At 48.0% G+C, this 19,994-nt stretch overlaps 1 protein-coding gene across 3 annotated transcripts; it reads right to left on the bottom strand.

Moving 5' to 3' along the window:
• Positions 1–167: 167 nt before the first annotated feature.
• GGA3 (golgi associated, gamma adaptin ear containing, ARF binding protein 3) lies at positions 168–19,920 on the bottom strand. Of its 3 annotated transcripts, XM_082066779.1 has the most exons (17): positions 19,850–19,920; positions 14,469–14,553; positions 13,682–13,757; positions 13,158–13,256; positions 12,232–12,355; positions 11,167–11,270; positions 10,539–10,619; positions 9,468–9,605; positions 8,691–8,772; positions 8,101–8,217; positions 6,859–7,119; positions 6,156–6,223; positions 5,432–5,754; positions 4,629–4,894; positions 4,277–4,446; positions 3,603–3,713; positions 168–2,462 (listed from the first exon to the last, which is right to left on the bottom strand). In XM_082066779.1, the coding sequence occupies exons 1-17, from the start codon at positions 19,887–19,889 to the stop codon at positions 2,352–2,354; spliced, it is 2,256 nt and encodes a 751-aa protein (XP_081922905.1). In that variant the 5' UTR covers positions 19,890–19,920; the 3' UTR covers positions 168–2,351. The 3 variants fall into 3 exon arrangements, with proteins under 3 accessions (XP_081922905.1, XP_081922903.1, XP_081922904.1); XM_082066777.1 differs by lacking the exon at positions 8,101–8,217 and having other exon boundaries at positions 19,850–19,903; XM_082066778.1 differs by lacking the exons at positions 14,469–14,553; positions 19,850–19,920 and having other exon boundaries at positions 13,678–13,724.
• Between the last annotated feature and the right edge of the window lie 74 nt (positions 19,921–19,994).

Below are 19,994 nucleotides of genomic sequence, written 5' to 3'. Positions count from 1 at the left end.
AGCAGTACCGTGGCTTTTTCAGTTGCTTTGGCTCTAATACCCAGAACTGAAATTAAGCCCAGCTTTAAACCACTGTGGTTTTAGAAAAGAGCAACTTCTCCATTTCTGCTTAGTTTGGATGGTGTACAGACGATGGGTTGAGTTTGAGGGCCATCCACAGCGCAAAGTAGGGAAAACGATTTATTGAACATGCAGCAGAACAAACGCATTTGAGATGTATATACAGTTACGGCTGTTCGGTATGAAGCAGGAACCTCACCCTACAGACAAGGAACATTCATAGTTTAATTTCCGAAGCTTTTAACAACGTTTTCCACGCAGCAAGACTACAGCACCTCTCCGTTTGGCTGTACAGCGCGGGCAGCGCGCTGCCGTTAACACTGAGAACAAAGCCGTCCTGCAGAAAGCACGTGTGCTCTTCTGCCTTCCTCAAAGTCACAGTGAGATTCACACGTAGGCATCTAAAGAAGCGAAACCCCTTCCTCAGGACACGCTGCCGTGACCCAAGCACCGTCCCCACGCCTACTGCGTCTAAAGTGCCGGCAAGAACACATCTGAGGCAGAAAGAACTCTCTCTGTGTCCCCTATCCTAGTCCATCAAGTTAAAACCACTTTCTTTAAGGATCCAAACAACTTACCCATCCCTCTCACCTGCCTTCTACATTGGGCAGCTGACCTGGCCGGGCTGTTCATGAGCTTCAGGTCAAGCGTTTACAGCAAGTTCCTTGGCCAAGCTTTGATTGCACCTTCAGGCCTTCTACAACCGCGGCACCTCAGGCCTTGGAATCCACCCAATTTTTTACCTCTAGTGATTTTTTTACTTCGCAACACAGTAAATTCAGCTACAAATAACTCCAAGCTGCATTTGTGGTAATGGGTTTTACAGCCGCCATTAATTCCAGCAGCACGTTCTCCTCTGGAGTTTCCCTACGACAGGCAGGGTCTGCTCTGGACGGATTTTCTCGGTGCTTTAGCAGCTGCTCCCACTCACAGTGTGGTAAGAGCTGCTGCTTGACAGCACTGTTAGAAAAGCTGAGCTTAGTGCCCAAAGTCCCGCTCTGTGCTTTTGTCAAAGGATGTTAAAAACCCCACGTTAATTTAAAATAGCCTGTCTCAAAGCTAGCTGAGGCACTGCTTGAGATGGGGAATGGGGAGGGAGAAGGAAGGGGCTGCTGGAATCAAGTTTTGGTGATTTAAACGTAAGTTTCTGTGCGACGGCAGCTGGCGGGCTCAGCGCAGAACTGCCCTCCCGCTTGTGGAGACGGTCACGCTGAGCCACTGAACACAGGGCACAAAGAAACAGCACTAAACCCAGCACGTGCGTTGTCACAGCCCAGCGCAGCTTCTTCCCTTTCCCTGTCCGCTTGTTTCTAGTTAGACATCCTATAGCTCTATTATTTACATCTTGGATGTCATCATCTCAATAAAACACGGTATTCAACTATAACAATACTGCCTGTGTGAGGGGACATGAGGGTCATCACTCCTTATCCCTGGATTCGGTCACTGGACCCGATTAGTGATTGTAAAGATGTCTCTGCGCTCTGGCTGCTGTCCTCCACCAACACTGACCGCTCCTTCCCAGCCCCGCTCACCTCCTCACCACGCGTTTCCTCTTTTCTCCACACTATCGAATGCAATGAAGGCAGAAAAATAACCAGTGTAACCATTTGCATACAAAACTCAGCCCCAGGTGCCCCAAACGGATAAAACACGGAGGCAGCGAGCAGCATCAAATAAATAAACCAACTAAAGATACAGCAGTGTCGCACAGCACAGAGTGAGGGGCTGCTCACGTTGGCCGTTGGGAGGGGAAGGGATGGAGCCAAGTGCCATCTCAGTGTAAAAAAACCACAAGCGTTCCCTCGTTATTGCTCAACATGCTTAGCGGGTCCGTCTGGCGCTGGGGAGGGACACTGCAGGGGGAGCTCTGCGCTGAGGAAGCTCATGGCAGCATCATCGCCCCCCCAGCCTGTCGGCATCTCTGGACAGCAGCGCAGGAACGAGCCAACTAAACCCCCTCCTGCTGACAGGTCTTCCCTCAAAATACAATAACTTCAAGTTTAATAGAGTGGAAGATAGAACCAGATTCACCTGGAGGTCAAGATAAAAGCAGCCAGCGCTGCCTGTGACCGGCTGCCATGCAGTTCACGCTTGGCATAAATGTCCCAGGACCCCTTCGACGTGGGGAAAACATTCTGGACTAAAGCTACAAGCGGAGTGGTCAGGACATGTAAACAAAGCTGAACGTCACCAGTGGATAGCACGTGTGTCCCTCCCCACGTCACATTCATTCCAGTCCCGTGGGATCCTCCCCTGGTCCTGTCACAGTCTCTGGCAGTGTCCCAAGGTCATAGATGCCCCCACTGCTCTACCGGGGGGAACTGATCCACTTCGCCAACCTCTGTGCTGGGCTGGTCTCCCAGGGTGAAGGTCAGTCTGTACCGCAGCCTCACCTTCTCCTGCAGGAAAGACAAAACCCAAGAGCAACGTGAGAGCAGCTCCTGAACACAACACTTCGCTGTGACAGCTCTGCAGAGAGCACAAGGCTCCTGTTGCACACAACCTTGGACACCTTCCCCTTGCTAAGCTCAGCTATTTAGTAAATCTGAGTTATTTACCTTACAGTTTTTATACCACAAAAGCTTTACTGCTTAGCAGGGAACAGCAGGAGAAAAGCAGGGATAACCTGTGATAACAGCTTGTACATACATGGCCAGCACCCACCGCTCAGCTGCTCTCGGGTGAGCCTGAAGAACGCTGCTGGAATAGTTCAACATGTTCAAAATTAAATCCCTCATCATGGGAAGGAAGATAACGCAGTTTCTGCTCTGCAAAATTCCTCGTAAAAGAGGTGAGGGATCGCCATGTACCTCGCAAAGTTTTTCAAGAATCCAGCAGAGCCCTCTGACATTCATCCTTTTGGATCTCAAACCTTTCAGCTGACACTTTAGGGACCCTTTTGCTGTAATTCTCAAGAAGTGACATGTAGATTTGTCAAATAACTAGAAACTACTTCAGCTTTGAGGTTTACGGAGCAGGCTACTTAAATGAGTACATACAGCAAGAAAAAACAACTACTCAGAAAATAAAGAGTTAACCACGTTGTTTCACTGGTCACAGGTACATCCTCAAAGAATAACAGAACAGACACGATCTGACATTTGTCTGTTGGTTCAGGTGTGTCAGGCTACAGCCTTGACACAGCAATAGTATTTCTACAGCAGCAGCTACTTTGACATCCATCTAATGATCAGCAAAGCCAGGCTCTTCCAGCGCACAAGGGAGTCAGACAAGCGCCTGACACAGCTCTGAGCGCCACCCTTTAAGCTGAGCCTTAGCTGACCGCTGCCCTTTTGCTGAAGGAAACACACAGGTCCTGCTCAAACTGTTCCTTGCTGATAGAAGTCTGTTGGGGAAGAGACCGTGCACAGCCTCCCTCTGGCCCTGAACTGAAAATGGAGTGCAGCAACCAGCTCTGGAGGGCAAATAAGGAATGAACAGCTGCATCTGCTCAAATGTTTGGTCCACCTGCCCTGGAGAATTCAGTTTACATCAAATCTGCCTGACCGGGACATGATAAATCCCGCTGCCCCTCTCACCTTGGTAGGATTTGCCAGAAGCATGACCTGGGTGATGGCGGCGGGCGGCTGGATGGGACTGAATGGGGACAGCTCTGTGCCAGAGGGTGGTTGTAACTTCACTTTCATGGACTGGGAATGAAAAAGAAAGCAGAACCTCAGGGATTATTTCCTGCTTTGAGGACAACGAAAGATGCACACACAGGCTGGGGAGATAACAGTGCATGTCCAGGCTGAAGAGAACCAACCCACATGTAAGGATGAGGAAACGAGCCAGCCCAGCTTGTGCACCATGATAGGAACAAGTACAAGCACTGCTCAGGTGAAGCCCAACAGCACCTTCACACCCAGGTGCCCATGCCAGAGGTTTTCATGTGAGCACCCTCACGATGGCAGGCAGATCATAGCTGAGATTGAGCCAGTTTTCAAAACACAAACTGGCCATCCAAAATTATCTAGGTGTAGTAAGACCAGAATGGAACATATTTTTCAGATTTAGGATGTCTTTTAGAAATTCTGATTCCCAGAGGCCTCAAGGGCGGCTCTGTCCACGTGACAATCCTGTCATTGTGCTACCTGAGCCACCTCCACGAACAGACACAGCTGCATTGATCTTAGATAGTAAGAAAAATAGAACATTAACTCCCCGAACACATGGTTTCACGTCGCCGTGGGTCCGCGCCACACACCCCTACCTTGGGCACAGCAGCCTGCAGCATGATGTTCTTCACGGGAAGCGGCGCCGTGTTCAGCATCGAGACCACCACGACCAGCACGTCCGAGCGTCCCGGCGGGCACTCCCTGGCGAAGTGCAGGAGGATCCGGAAGCCGTTCTTGTCATAGGCTGTCACCGGGAGGGCACTGCCTGCCGCAGACAAGCAGAGAGGGACGCAGGTTTAGGCTGCAGAAGATGATCTGTAGCAGCATCGGGCAATCCGACTGTTCAGCTGGGACATCTCATCCTTTCTCTCTACTTCATAAGCTTTGCCAAGAGGCTTTGCTTTTAAAAAACATTCAGAGAAAGGTGGAAAAGCCTGAGATACTTACTGGGTTTAATGGATTCCAAGGGAACGTGGACATTGGCCAAAGAAATGTCAGGTGCTTTCATGGGGCTGCCTTGCTGCTGGAATGGTGCCGGCTGGAACAGAGGACTCCCCGAGCCAGCACTGCAGCTGCTGGGGAAAGGAGCAGGAGGGGCTCCGGGGGCAGCGGCTGGCAGCCCTGCAGCTGCCAGTAACGGGGCAGAGCTGACGGAGGTCGGCAAAGAAGCCCCAGGGAACACCGAGGGTGTCACCGCGCCTTGGGGAGCAGTCCTGGAAGAGACAGACAGAAACACACGGGAAGTTGAGCTGGAAGCGAAGCAGGTGTTTCACCACAAAGCCAGAGGTAACAGCGGATCACCAGGACAAAGCAGCGGCCTGGAGCCAGGTGGGAGCCCCGACTCAGTGTGGTCTCGTGTAAGACAAGCTACAGGGGATGAGCTGGTGGGAGGATCAGCCTTCCAAGCCCAAGTCAAGAAGAAATCAGAGTCCCACCTTGGCAGAGGTGGGCAAGGCTAAGATGGGCAAAGGCCCCTGTACCTTCACAGCCTGTTCAGCTTTACACCGCACATTCACAGTGCAGCTGTCGTACTTTACTTTGCAGCGCCTGCCTTTCCCTACCCAGCAGTGCCTGCCTTTCCCTCCTGGAGGTGGGACCCTCGTGTTAGTTTGTAAACTGAAACTCTCTGAGAAGAAAAGTCACACATTTCCACCAAAACAGAAAGTGTATGCCTGCCTCTGAGCCCAACACTACAGCAAGCCTGGCTTTCTATCTGCAGAGACAAAGTAAAGTCCAGGACTTTCAGTTACCCTTTGGCCTCTTCAAGGAGTTGTCCCAATGCATCCATCTTATGCGACATGTTGCTCCCCACAGATGAACTGAAGTATCCAGGAACAGCTGGAATAGTCTTAGGAGGCCCCACGGGGGCAGCTGGGCCAGCAGAGAACACAAACGGTGCTGAGTTTGGTGCTGGGATGCTGGGAGCAGCCTGAGAGGCTGGGAAAGCAGAGGGCAGCGTCGCTGGTGTTCCACATGTGGTCTGTGATGTGTGATGGAGAAGAGGGTTTCCTACAGGGTTGCAAGCAACAGTCACCATCTTCGGATTAAAGAAATCCAGGTCCAACTGATCGTTCTGAAAGAGAGGACAAGGAGATGCTGTTGCTCACTGCTACCCCTGTTGCAGAGGTGGCACTGTTACAGAGGGGGAGAGATTTACCGCAAAAACAGGTGCTGGGAGGCAAGCAGCAAAGTCTGTGGCCTATGTCAGGGCTACATCTGATCTGTAATTTAAGCAAAGGAAGCACTAACATCACGGGGGGCAGACGGGAAACTGAGAAAGACAGGTTCAGAGCTGTCTCCTCTGTTCAGACGCAGCTATCCCAGATCTTAGGGCTAAACCGGATTCCCCCTCAGGAACAGCAGCCTCTCTGCCTAAATACGTGATCACACCTTTTCCAAGGTGACAGAGCTTGTCTCAAGACCTCTCACAAGGACGGTCCCTCCCTCCCCTTCCCCCGAGACCCTCCTTTGTACCTCAAACATGCTCCACTGGTTGTTGTCTGATGTGTCCTTCACCGCTGTAGGGGCTGGGTCATTCAGACCTGAAAAGAACAGCAAGTAGGTGAGTGGAGGAGACAATGAGTCAGTGTCATCCCTTGGCAGCTGTGTTGGTACCATCAAACTACTTGACTCAGCTCTGCCAGAGCCCAAGAACCTGATGAAAGACTGAAATGGGCTGCAAATCTATGCTGAGGAAAAGAGATGGACAAAACCAGGAAGGGACAGACACCCTTGCACACAGCTCGTCTAACCCTTCCTGATTTACAGTGTCTTCTGCTATTCACGTCTGGGCTCCACAGACAGGCTTTCTGCAGCTTCCCATATGCAACGCCTCAAAGGCACTTTGCTCTTTAGCACAGCTGCAAAATTTGGGGTGAAATCTGTACCAAACTGCAGCCTGCACATCCAAGCACCCACAGAGATCAGACTGCACTTAAACTCAAGTGTTATTTCACTTGGAGCCTGCTCTGAGAAGTTTTTCATACTGGCTCACTGACCAGGTCTTATATTCAGGGTGACGCAAGGGAGCGTCCCCTGGACTTCTCTGGCAACCAAAGGCACCTGGTGCTCCTTTTAGGCACGCCGCACGCGCAGCCAGCCCTCACGCTGAAGGCAGAAAGCCGTCTTTGTTAGGCGCGGATTGAGCAGCCCTTTCCTGGGCCCCTTGGTGTCCTACCTAAGCACAGGAGCTCCTCATCCAGCAAGGAGAGCGAGTTGGCCGCGCTGCTCTGCTGGGCGGGCGCAGGTTCCCCGTGGCTGGAGGAGCCGCGCAGCTGCGCCAGCGTCTGCGGGGGCGGCGGGAGGATGGGGATTTCGGCGGGGGCCAGCGAGGGGGCTGGCGGCAGGGCGGCGGGGGGCGCCGCAGGTGGCGCGGTGCTGGTGACATCCAGTCCAGCAAGGTCGATGAGGGTGTTGAGATTATTTGTGGAGTGACTCCCTGCAGCGGACAGGAGAAGAGCACTACTAGGAGAGAAGGCAAAAGGCTCAGAGCAAACCCAATGTACAGAAGAAATTATCAAAGAGATGGTTTAGATAACACAGATCCTCGTTTAATCGCGGCTTATGGCTCTGTATAAAAAAGCTCTCAGGCTTTCCACCCACCCAAGTGCTGTCCATGGGCTACTCAAATCAATCCAGATACTTTAGAAATTTCTACCTGAAAAGCAACATGTGCTCCACCCACTGCTCTTTCCCCAGTGCTTCTTGTAGCATAATTCAATAGTTTTTTCTCAACCTTTTTAGCTCAGAGGAGGCTTTGGGAGATCCTACAGAATTACAATAAGCAAAGGCTACCAGAGAGCTGAGGAAAATCCCTACTGTATAGATCTAGAATTCCCTTCATATTTAGGACAGTCTTGTCTCAATAAGATGTTGACAGGCTGCACTATGCATTCCCCTGCTGCTCTCCATGCAGAAAGGTGTGATTCCCAAATGGTAATTCTGTCACAACACACGTGTCCAGAGCTTTTGGTGCTGAAGCTGAAGTGTCAAGTGCACAACTGGCCTCAAATCACAAATGGAATTGCTGGCAATGCCAGGATCCCTGGCCCAACTCCCACTCTCCTGCTATTGTCCTTTTGATAAAATCACCTTCTTCTTACATGTCACCATTAAGAAACAGGACAAATACGGAGAGGAAAATGTATGAGAACTTCAGCCACACAAACTGTTCAGATGCAGGTTTGCTTCTGATGGTATCAAAGGTTTCAATAATATGGAACAAGCAATGGAAAATGCAAAGCTGCAGCACTGTTGCTCATGTCCAGAACTGTTTATGAACTGCTTAGGAGCTGTCCTGTCCCCTTCTGATTCACAAACTGTTGGCCACAAGAACCAATGAACCAACTTCACCACAATTAAAAGGAAACCCTGTCCAAAAGACTTAGAATTGCAGGATTTAAAATTAACAGGAACTCACCTTCCACTACCGACATCCCAGGGAGATCCAATTCACCATTGATTGCTTGCCCCTCTATTATTTTTTTATAGGAATTTATCACACGGGATAAATTGTCACTGGCCTGCAGAATATCCCCTACATGCAAGAGACACAAAAACGACCTCCAAGACTTTAATCACTTTGCTCCCACTAATGCTGAGAGTACTCAGTTATCAACTAAATCATCAGCAAGAAAAAAACCCCACATAATAATTTGGCTACGAGCTCCATTACTTTCTGTCTTTGCCATGTTTGAGCAATCCCAGCTTTCCCAGGTCCGAGCACATTACGGTAACAATGTAAAAGTGAGAACAAGTTTTTGCTCCCCACAGCAGCTCCTTTCCCTTTCCGAAGCAGCAGCTGCCTCCATTATCACCCCCTGCCTCCCTACCCACCAGCTCTACTGTCACCTCCTTGCCTGAATTTAAATGATAAGCATAAAGAGGCAAAGATCTTGTCTTGTATCTGCTTGCCCAAAGTGCATCCAGTGCAGCCGCCCCCTTGCTGAACCCTCGCACAGTCACCGCTCACAAAAGCCATTAAAAAAGCAGCAGCGTAGCTTCATTTACCCAAACTGCTGTCGTTATCCTCTGTCTCACTGGCCAGCTTGAATAATGTCCGTCTTTTGGTTTCACACCTTTCACAGAGCTCCTAAGAAGGCAGATTAGGACAAAGGGTTTAATCAGCCAGGAGCCCGAGGAAGAGCAGAATTGTGCTTCAATGATTACGCTTCAGTTGTGCTGCAACCGCTACTCAGAGTCTGCGACCACACAGGAGAACAGTGGCAAGAAGAAAACGTTTCACACAAACGAACCAGTTTCTTGATCTTCCAAGCATCCATTTCAGGAGTTTGTTGCTAAACACAAGTAGGTTTAACTTTTTTAATTGGATAAGGTGTAATTCTTCAAGGCCTATCCAACCATCCCTGCTGTCTATATTGATCTTACTTTACTTATGTTCTCCCAACCTTTAACACAAGCTGAAACTCTTCCTTTGAAGGGGAGGGCATATTCTCTGCCCCATTCAGCCTTTAATTTATCCATCCACAGTGCAGTGAGGGACAGTTATCTGCAATCAGTGCATCCTAATAGGAGCAAGAATTACAAACTGCAGTCTTGATTCACACTGCAGTTTGGAGAAGAGCTGCACCTCAGCTCCAGCACATGCAAAACCGAGCTACTACCCACTGTCCTTGTAATTATCTATTCCTCAGGTGAAAGGTGTTAAAACCACAGTTATTTTCTTGCCGCTGCTCTCCATTTTACTGCACTGTTTGTAATTCCCTGCAAAACTCAAGTCTGTAAGAAGAAAGGACTGAGTGGGAAGAAGGAGCAGCTCAGACCCACCTTCATGAGCTCCCTGTCGGCCTCTGACGAGTCCTCTTTGCTGTAATGAACCAACATCTCGTTCAGCAGCTTCACGTTGTTATTGACTTCCTCCAGCGTGTGCATGCGTTTGGTCACTTTTTGAATCCGAGCCTCATCCTTCAGGGTGTAAAACACAGACATGGAAAGTGAGTTTTCCTGTAAAGGTCCCCAGTGTCACACCAGCAGGTGTGATCTGTAAAGCATGTCGAGCAATGTCTATTTAAGGTTAAGCTAGGGGGAAAAAAAAAGTCCCCGTTGATGTGAAGCTTTGCTTATTTGTCTTTTCACCACCGTTCTGAAATGTCAGAAACCCCCACATTTCCAAAGAGTCTCATTAAATAGATTTTAATGTATAATTATACCACTAAAAAGACAAGCATTCAAAACAGCATGTTCCCAAAAGTTCCTTTTTGACCTTTTCACAAGACTTTTTTTTTGGTCACTTGATGACCTTTTATAAAAGGTGTGTTTGAAACAAAACATTTACTAGGAACCACAAGCACTCTCTGGGAGAAAATGTCCACCCATCTCTGATTTGAGAGTCCAGCTAAAGATGTAGAGAGTCTGCCCTGGGGACAAGAGAAGCTTGAATGGAAACATTTCAGTAACCTATATATCCTCTCCGGTCTAGAAGCGATCCTTTTTCTTGCGTTTGTTTTGGCCAGAAACACTAGGAGTCATTTCCTGGACTCAGGGGCGGATGCATCCCAGCCCGACAAACAGGAACCGCAGACACGTTTGTGATACAAACATCTCCCAGTCGCGAGCTGGAATCAAAATTTCAACACATTCCTGTCACACAGAGCCCCACCCAGCCATCAGATGTCCCCCTTCTATGCTGGTAACCATGGGGACGAGATGCAAGTTAGAGATGCCATGTGTTTACAATCGATCTCATTCAGTCCCCACAACTTAACCAAGGAATGTACTAATGTAATGTACTCAAAAACCCAGGTGCTGCCATTCACGTGATCCCAAAGCTCTCCGTCATTTTGGAGTCAAACTGGTTGAACTGTACGAAGCAGACCCAAGCCCACAGGAACTTCTTACCTCTTTTACCATGGATTTTATAAGCTTGTTGGCCTCTTGTAAATCATCTGGGTTTTTGCTTTTCAGCAGTTTGGCCAGAAGCTGTAAGACGAGAAGAGGATATTCAGGAAACGAATGAAGACCCTTTGGCAAAGGGAAGCAGCGAGAGGAATCTAAGTGAACAATTGAGGGGAAAAGAGATCCAGCCCACTATTACAAACCTTACGCTGCTGTTGTAGTTACAGCGACTCCAGGAGGAGTCACTTATGGTTTATTATTTTATGTGAGTTGCTGCATTCTTGCTTCTACACAGGGCATATCAATGAAATCTCAGAGACTTCTGACACTAGATAATTATTTCTATAAATAGTTTTTGGCCTTGTGTGTGAAACATTCTGTGCCTTCTAGTTCTAGAGCAGGATGACGCTTTAACCAGGAATACTCTCATGGTAACGCAGACAAAGCCTTAGCTGTAACTTTACGTTAGGTAGGTGGGCAAAGCAGTCGTATTCAAACCAATGAGTCCTGTGAAAGTACACACCACGTCCCCCAAAATAAAAGCTGAATTAATAAACTTTCCTCCCCTGTTTTACATGTGCATTAAGTAATCACTTTTCATTAATGATTATGATACAAGTCTTCGCTGTACCTTGGATTTCTCCTCATCATCAAACACAGGATTTTTGGGACGAGGCGGTGGAGAAGGAATCAGGGTTCTGTCCGCAGGAATCACAGGATCAAACATAACGATCCCTGAAAGCAGAAAGGGAACCCACAGCGGTTTGCACCCGCAGCCACACCAGGCAGCGCGCCCAGTCGTTCTCAGGCTGCGATCAAAGCGAACACGCAGCCCACCTGTCCAATGACACCTGCACACTGCTCTGATAACAACAGGGGATGAAGATCACCGGGCACACTAGCTGCAAAACTAAAAAGTTTTATTTGGTAAAGGCCAAAACCCCAGCAACTGTGTTGCCATGTCCATACTGCTCCTCTAATAGCTTGGTATAACCAACAGCTCCCCGCTATTTGTCTTTCCCCCTTTCAGCTGTTGAACCACTAAGCGAAGCTTCAGATGACCCAGTTTTGTGCAAACTCCAGGGCACGACATGTGCTTGTGTAAATGAGGGGAGCAGGAACGCAGGCAGCAGTGCAGAACGGGGTCATGAGCAGACTCCCAACCAGTGGGGAAAGCGCCGAGCTTCCCGCTTGTTCTGCTGTCAAATCCCTGGATTTGTGCTCTACTTCAAGAGCTTTCCTGGAACCCGTTTTTCTTGTGCTGACGCTGCATGCTTCTCAGCTGAACCTTTTCCACTGTGCCTACACAAGAAATTCGTATCGGTTGAACTAAATGTACAATTGTAAAGCGATCCAGCTGAGAGAACACAAAAGGCTACATGGAAGTTCTTATTATGCTTTAAATTAGACTTGTTCAAATCATGTAATAACGAGTTCCATAAAGACTCAAAAATGCACTGCAAACAAACAAACAAAAAAGTATTTGCAAGGTGTTTAGCTAACATAGTTAAAAAGGCAACCTAACACAGCCCAAGGCGTTTAAATACAACGTGAAGCGTTTCAGGGAATTTCTGCCTTATTCTGCCTCCTCTCAGAGCTTGCCTTGACCCCATGTAAATAGAAGCTGTACATTTGTGACTCTCCTGTTTAAAGGACAGGCTGGAGAGAACGTGCGAACGAGCAGCTGACTTCCTACCTTGTCGCTTCAGCATGTAGTAGGCATCCTTGATTTTGGATTCCTCCGGCAACGCCACTGTCCAGCTATACAGCAATTCAATGACTTTGGTCTTCACCTTCTCCGAGACTCGGTCTCCCAGGTACTACGAGTGGAAATAAGATGTGAATTTTCCACATTCCTCATTTCTTTTTAAGAATAAAGCCCAAGCCCAGAGAATGGGAGTTCAGTGACACACATTAAAAAGCCTGGATTACCAAATTCTAAGATGATCTAAGATACATCTTATTAAGATGAAAAAGTGCTCCTCTAATGCATTTGAAGTAACAGCGAACAGAAGCTTTGTGATTATCTGCAGCAAAGAAACAACAGCTATTCTGTTGGTTTCAGGATTTTGTTATGCAAAAACTACAGCGATACAGATACCACCCCCTCCACCGTATTAAGGGAAAGAATTTTGGATGAGTTTGCTGCATCAACCATGCCTTGGGGTGCCTCTGTCTATTATCCCCATGTGAAACTGATCCTGGGTGTCGAGGGGCTTCACCAGGCACTCTTGACACAGCAAGTCGGCAGCAGAGCGAGGATCAGAACTCTAGGGTGTGCTGCCAAGCCTCTTGTTTTAACCTCTGCATCACCCCTCTCATCCAATGGTGCTGGGGTTTTGGTTTTTTTAAAAACAACAGCCCAAGCTTTAGAAGCCCTTGAGTTTCTTGAAGGATTAAATCAGTACAGAGACTATATACTGATGTTAAATAAGTACAACTTACTTGGAAAATAGTAAGCAGAGCATAAAAAAAAACCCAAAACCTTTGCTAACAAATGGGTTTGAATACAGGCTAATAAATGCGATGAGCCAACAGAGCACTGCAAACATTCTGGATGTTGCCTGTAGCTTATGGAAGCCAAACAAAAAGTAAATACAGCAGTAAGGCTCAGGGACTGACCTTTGGAGACACAACTTTTATTAACTCGTTTAAAAAGCGAAACTTCCCTACTTCGTTATGAAATCTTCTCCCACAGTTCTTCATGCAAGCTTCCAGCACCTGCATTCAAGTAACAGAAACAGGGGCTGAAATGAACAGGAAAACGCTGCAGTGACAGCACAGCCACTTTCTGTGTCCAGGGGAACTGCAGGAGCCACGTCAGCAAAACACAGGCACGAATCTCCCATCTTTAGGGGTGACGCTTCGAGACAGGCTGGTCTTCTACCCTCACCTGGGTCAGTTATCTCACCATGAGTCTCATAACAATAGAAGATAACAAACAAAAGCAGAGGAAACTAAACCAAAGAGCGATCTGGCCACTTCGTCACTGTGCTCCCTCTCACTGCCCACCCCCAGCAGAGGGGAATCAGAGCATTTAGCCCCAGCTAACGCCACCGACACACAGTGTGCCCCCCTTATCCTCGGCACGGATGACGCCAAGTGGTACGTAACTGGGTTTAAGAGAAGGGGTAAGGACTACCTACTGTCAGGGCTTGGACTGCCTCCCATTCCTGTGGCGACTGGATTTTGTGAGCCAGGAGCCTCACAGCAATCTGTGGCCTGAAACGAAGCAGATCCCCGTTACAAACAGAGCAGGCGAACACGTTGAAAGAGATTCAGACTTTCACAAATTCCACTGTTTAAACGAGATGCCTTTCACGTAAGGGAGAGGAAATGCCATTTAGCACTTTTCATCTTTCCATCAGCTAACAAGAAATGTTCAGCGCATCTTTGTGAGCCCGGGTGTTTGCACACGTGGAAGGGAGGGAGCCAGCAATTCCACATTCCTGCTTGGGAGGGGCCAAACAACTCCCAGTACAGTCCCCAGCCCGGGAAATCACTTCATTTCTCTCGCATTAGTTTCCTTTTTCCAGAAGAAATACTTCTTCCTTAGCTCACAGGAATGCTGTGACCCAGGAGGTTTCCTCTGCTAAGCCTTGCGAAGATTTTAAAGACACGAAGACCCATCACGCACGAAGAGTTATGACCCCATTTTACAGACTGATCTGGGCTAGATGAGAACCCTGCAGCTGCAAAAGCTGATGTTAGAGGCAGTGCCAGAACTCCTCTTTTCCTAGCGCTGTGTGCCTGAGCCATGCTACCCCTCCCAAAAGAGAAACCACACTTTGCAGCATCTTGTTTCTTTTGTGCACAGATCTTCCTTGCGGTATCAGTATACATAAAATAAAACATGAAAGTCTGATGATCAGACGATATACTTTAAACTGTAAATATTAATTTATGAAGTTTAGAGCAGTTTGGAACACCCACCCTTCAAGTTCTTTGTTGATCTGGTCGCAGAATCCAATGATGTATTCCCAGTCTTCTTGCCTGTTAGATGGGTTAGTGGCTTTATCTTTGATAAGAGAAAGAGAACGTATTACCAATCAGGCAAAAAAATCCCAACAAAACCGAAAAAACCCAAACAGTTTAAAAGGTCCTGCATTTCCTAGAAAAAAACATTTGACATGTGTTGCCAACTATAACAAAAGGAGAAAGAAGTTCACACATGACATGTCTGCTCAGGGAAAAGGGTGCGTCCAAGTTGAGACATCCAAATATCCAGCGAGAATCACTGCTTTCCAAAAAAATAGGTGCCAAATCTCAAGTACTTAGAAACACACTATTTCCATACTCCAAACGAGAGTACAAGATAAAATATTTGAGCTCACACAGCTCCCCTCTGTCTGAAATGCTTTCTCTTTCTATTTAACATTAAATTCCTTAAAGGCTAAACCCTCACACTTTATACATAGGAAATTATTTTGTATTCCCTGGGAGTTTTGTAGAGTACGAGCTGGAACATCAGCTGTTTAATATAAGCCATTTAGCACTCACACTTGTTATTAGAGTGCCAGCTGACTTGTTAGATGCCTTAGCGTTTCTCCTAGGAATGATGAGCCGCAATTTATTATTATACATTGAGATGTTCTTGCAAGTAATAAACACCACAGCATGTACCTGATCGGGAATTCAAATCCTAGATGCTCAAACTGAGAGACGGATGCTCTCCTGACTGAGCTATTTCAGGCTCCTGAAGGATGTTCCCTCGGGTACCGGGGCCTTGCTTATTGTACTGATTGCAGAATAGTGAGCCCATCAGCATCTTTTTTGTTACGAATGCATCTTCTCCATGTATTCTACTTCACTCTGATGGAGCACTGAGCTTACAACAGAGAAGATTCCTGCTTTAACCTAATTTTCTAGGCAAGATGACCGGACAGGATGATTTTTCTTTCTTGTAAGGGAAGAAAGAATCCACTGTAGGTATATAAGGGCTAGCATTTAAGAAGCCTTCCTTAAAATTTTAATACCATAGAGATACAGAAAATAGTGCTTAGCCAGATAGTACAGAGCAGGGGATTAAGGACAGGAAAAACACCAGCACACATCCCTGCACTGTCATCATAGAGGGAAGCTTAACGAAGTAAACACACGCTACACTACAAAGGGACATTTTTTATCATCGTTAAAACATATCCTGTTACCTTTTCCTAGACAAATAAAACCAGCTGTCAAACAGCTACTCCAAAACCTCACTTCCACAGGGCATCTCCATCCTCCTACTGTGGCAGCCTTGCAAGGTTTGCTCCGATTTTCCTCCCCGAGGAAGGATAATTGTAAAGCAGTTTTGTAAATGGATTGCACCTGCAGAGGTGACTCTGTGCCCGCCGCTGACTTTCATGGGACCCGAGATAAGCAAAGGCAGCAGCCAGGGAGGGACTCACCGTAGGTTCACATCTTGTTGCACAAGCTGAGCTACCAAAGCTATTTCTTGAACTCAGGAGATTCAAGGCAGGCTAAGCTTAAAACGCTGCAGAGCCAAGCGACTGTTCAAACACATATGGCACTTAAACCTTATTACCACGCTCACGGCTGCTGAATGCCCTGGAAGCATCACGGAACTGTGGATTTACAACAATCTAAAGCCTTTTCACGCAAGGCAAATGGCATCATGCACGGTTCGGTGCTCCAAAGCACCTCTGCGGGCCTAGATGGAAGAAATAGAGTTCCTGGCTGGAGCTAATGGAATTTATTTTATAAATAAAGGAAGAGCACAAACAAGTAAGGACAGTCAAACTAAATGAACTCTATGCTGGCTGCACATCCTAAAATTCAGAAAGATCTGGTACTAAAAGGAAAACGTAACCAACGTTTCCGTGTTCCAAATGTTAATTTGAAGCTGTTCTGAACATCTCCAGAGATTTCTTGGAACAACACTTGGTTGTTTCACACTCTCAGATTAGAGTTCAGATTCAGCTTTTTCACCTGCAGCTCTCACATTAAGACAGTAAAGCCTCAGGAGGGGAGAGAGATGACTGCAGGAAAGTTACGTTCCACATGAAGAACCTCCTTATTTCTAACATTCATAAAATATCCACGTGAAAGCCCAGTTCATAAAAGCTAATAAGCCTGACCAGAAGCCCTGCCCTGGCTCTGGAGATGGATGCGTTTGTGTGACACAACACAATGGTGTATACAGAGACTTATTAGCAATCTCAGTTACAGCCACAGAACATCATCCAGCTCATCGCAGGTGAGCTAAATTACCTCGCTTTTACCTTTTCAAGACAACCCTTCATGAAGCTGCATCACGCCTATGAAGGTATAACCTAAAGTCCCCTATTTTTATGCAGGATGCTTAAAATGTGGGTAGGAAGCTCCTTGCAGTGCCTTATAAATATGCTTCAACCCTTACATGAAAGGATTTATTACAGTTTGGTGCTCTGGAATATCAAATCCTTGGCTCCTCTGTTGAAACTGCCAACAAAGGCCCATTTGATACTGGTTATAAAGTTTGTTTTCAGAGATGCTTGTCGACCAGGTCCCACCCTGAAAATCCCATTTCACATTGGCAACCGAGTGAATCTGAATCAAAAAACTGGGAACGAAAGTCTTGGCACTACCACAGTCGTGTCACCGTCTCCACCTTGGCTTTCGGTTCATACTTGACCTGAGTGTCAGGGCCATTCAGCCTGTAGTTGTTCTGCTAAACCCTGAAACGCTAATGAGTCAATATGCAGATGCATCATTAGATATGAAACAAAGGTGTTTATTTTCTCTGTGGAGAAATGGCATTGGAATGCAGAGAACCACAGACCATTAATTGACTGGTAATGAACGCTCATATTTTCCTGGGTTTACTTCTCTATCAGAATGAGACAAAAGCCACCAAAACCCAACAAAGGGTTTCCCTGGGTCAGGCTTAGCATATGAATTGGAAATCTCCAGCCCAAGCATGTTGAGTCTAACAGTGGGATTCTGCTTGTATCCCTGGGAGGAGAAGCAGAATGCTGACCCATGACATTACAACCACAAAATAAATTAAGACAATCATAATATTTTATCCGTCTGCATTTATTACATACCTGAACACTGCCTAAGCCTGACATGAGTGTGATACAATGAGCTTCCTTTCGGATGCGGAGAACAGGCAGTGCTAAAATCAAAGGATCCAGCTGTGTTTGTACAACTGACATTATTTTCTAACCTCCTATTTCAGTTAAGCACAGAAGAGCTGCTGGTAGGGAGAGGACAGAAAGGATCACTTCTCATCCCAGCTGCTTGAAATAAGGCAGGAGACATGCAGATGCTCCATCATCCCTGGCTGAAGTGCAGATCCTGCTGCAGTATCAGGACACGAGGATTACGTTACTTTATGGGTCTATGACTCCACCTGATGACAGAGACAGGGCAGCACAGAAGGCTGCGAACCACCGGGATAGGGGAAAATCATTGGCAAGAAGACATTTGCATCTTCCCGTGACTGGGAAGTTGGCTGAGCGATTCTGGCCCTTCCCTCCGGTGAGGGCACAGCGGGGACAGACCCTCAATGTTTGCGCAGCACAGCTCTGCGATGGTCACAAACCTCAGGAGGGCTGGGGAAAGCCCTTGGATGCACCAGCCCTTGCAGTGCCCGGTGATTCAGGCACATCAAACGCTCTGTGCTCCCCAGCCAGGGCAGCAGCGACACAACCACGCAGCACCGGCCACCCCAGCAGTGACCTGGCACAAACGCGTCCTCTTCAACGAGACAGCAACGCTCACACCGGGAAAAACGCGTCCCCCTCTGCAATCGGGTTCACTACAATATTCCTTACCGTGAGCAAGGCCTTTGCAACACCACCCTTCGGCATTTGTTCTGCGGTGCAGAATGCCCTCCCGCTCGGCCAAGGAGAGAGACCTTCTCTCTTTGCTCCCACAATTAATAAATAACCCCACAAAACAAACAGCTTGGAAGCTTTCCAGGCAATACAACCTAAAATATCCTTCCTACTAGAGATATTTTCACACATAAACTGAACTGGGTGAGTCAGTTCTCCTCAGAGGAAGATTAAAAGGAAGGGATGTGGGTGTTTCTTCATGTGTCTCAGTGGCTACAATAAAAGATATTGACAAACTGTGGGAGTTCAGAGGAGGAGCAAAAGCGGTGAGAAGACAGAAGGGATTGATCTAAAATGAGACGAGCTGAAGACACCATTTAGCCAGTAACTCCTATAACAGATAACGATGCCATGTATGTGTTTGAATTTTATATAAAAATACCAAGAAAGAAAAGGAATTATTTAATCTTGTTTATGGAAGGATAACTCCAAAAGGGTAATAGGTTTTATAGTCTAAGGTATTCAGGGTAACAACCATCTTCTGCTGTTTGCCCAGTACCCAACTACTTACGAACTTCACTCACTGCTGTAATCAAACAGATAAGTATTAAAAAAAAGAAGATAAGTATTAAAAAAAATAAGAAAATCTAGGCAACAAGCTAGTGATGTGCCGGATAGTCTCCCAGGGACAGCAGCTGGAGCCCTGTGTGTGGAATCTATGAAAACCAATTACTGGTATGACTGATTCATTCAAGAATCATCTCCCAGTGCGCCGGGCTGGGATCCCACAGCGCCAGGTTCTGCACAACCCGCATCCCCAGGGCCGGCCGACCCACGGACAGCACGGACAGACACACCACGGGAGACACGGCAACGGCTGCGGATGAACGAGCCATGGGGGTTGCTCTTCCCTGTCTCTAACGCTCAAGATCCTGTGACAAAAATACTTTAGGTGGATGAAGGATTTTTGAATGTTGCAGTGTCTGGCACATTCGCCCGTCCCTGTGCTGGGCGTGAGGCAGAACTTGTCTGATCGAGGAGCACGGTTGTGTAACACATTAACACCTTTGATTTGGGAAACCCCTACAGGTCCCAGCCTCACGAACAGCACTGGGGCGCTGACCAAAACCCAGACAAGCGAAGAAAATAAAGCAAGGACGGACGGGTACCGTGAGCTTTTATGGTAAAAAAAACATAATAAATTAAAAAAAAAGCAAAAAGTCTTGCAGGCGCTGAGCAAGGTGAGCTGTAAACCTCCCAGCCAAGGAGCACCCTGAGGGGTGACGGCCCAAACCGCCGCTGTGCCCACAGCCGCAGCTCTGCGGAGACTCGCGGGACCCCGGGGCGGCCTCAGCCCCCAGACGGAGGCCCCTGCCCCGGGAACCGTCCCAGGGAGCTCACACACCCCCACCCTCCCCCCGACGGCACCACCGCGGCCCCGGCCGCCGCAGGGACCCCCCTCGCTCAGGTGAGCGGAGGCGATGGGAAGCGGCCGGGGCTGGGGGGACCGGGCCGAAGGGAGCGGGGCCGGGGCCGGCGGGTACTCACTCAGCCACGACTCCAGGCTCTCCCCTTCCGCCTCCGCCATGTTGCCGGCCCGGCCCGAGGCCCCGCCCCGGCCGCGCGAGAGCCGAGCGGAGCGGAGAGGCGGGGTAGGGGTAAGGACCGCCCCTCCTCAGGTCCCGCCCCCTCC

The sequence above is a fragment of the Streptopelia decaocto genome, assembly GCF_964273445.1.
Source record: "Streptopelia decaocto genome assembly, chromosome: 16".
NCBI classification, from domain to species: Eukaryota; Metazoa; Chordata; class Aves; order Columbiformes; family Columbidae; genus Streptopelia; species Streptopelia decaocto.
Note: the sequence above shows the minus strand (reverse complement) of the source record. Positions and strands in the feature narration are given on the sequence as shown.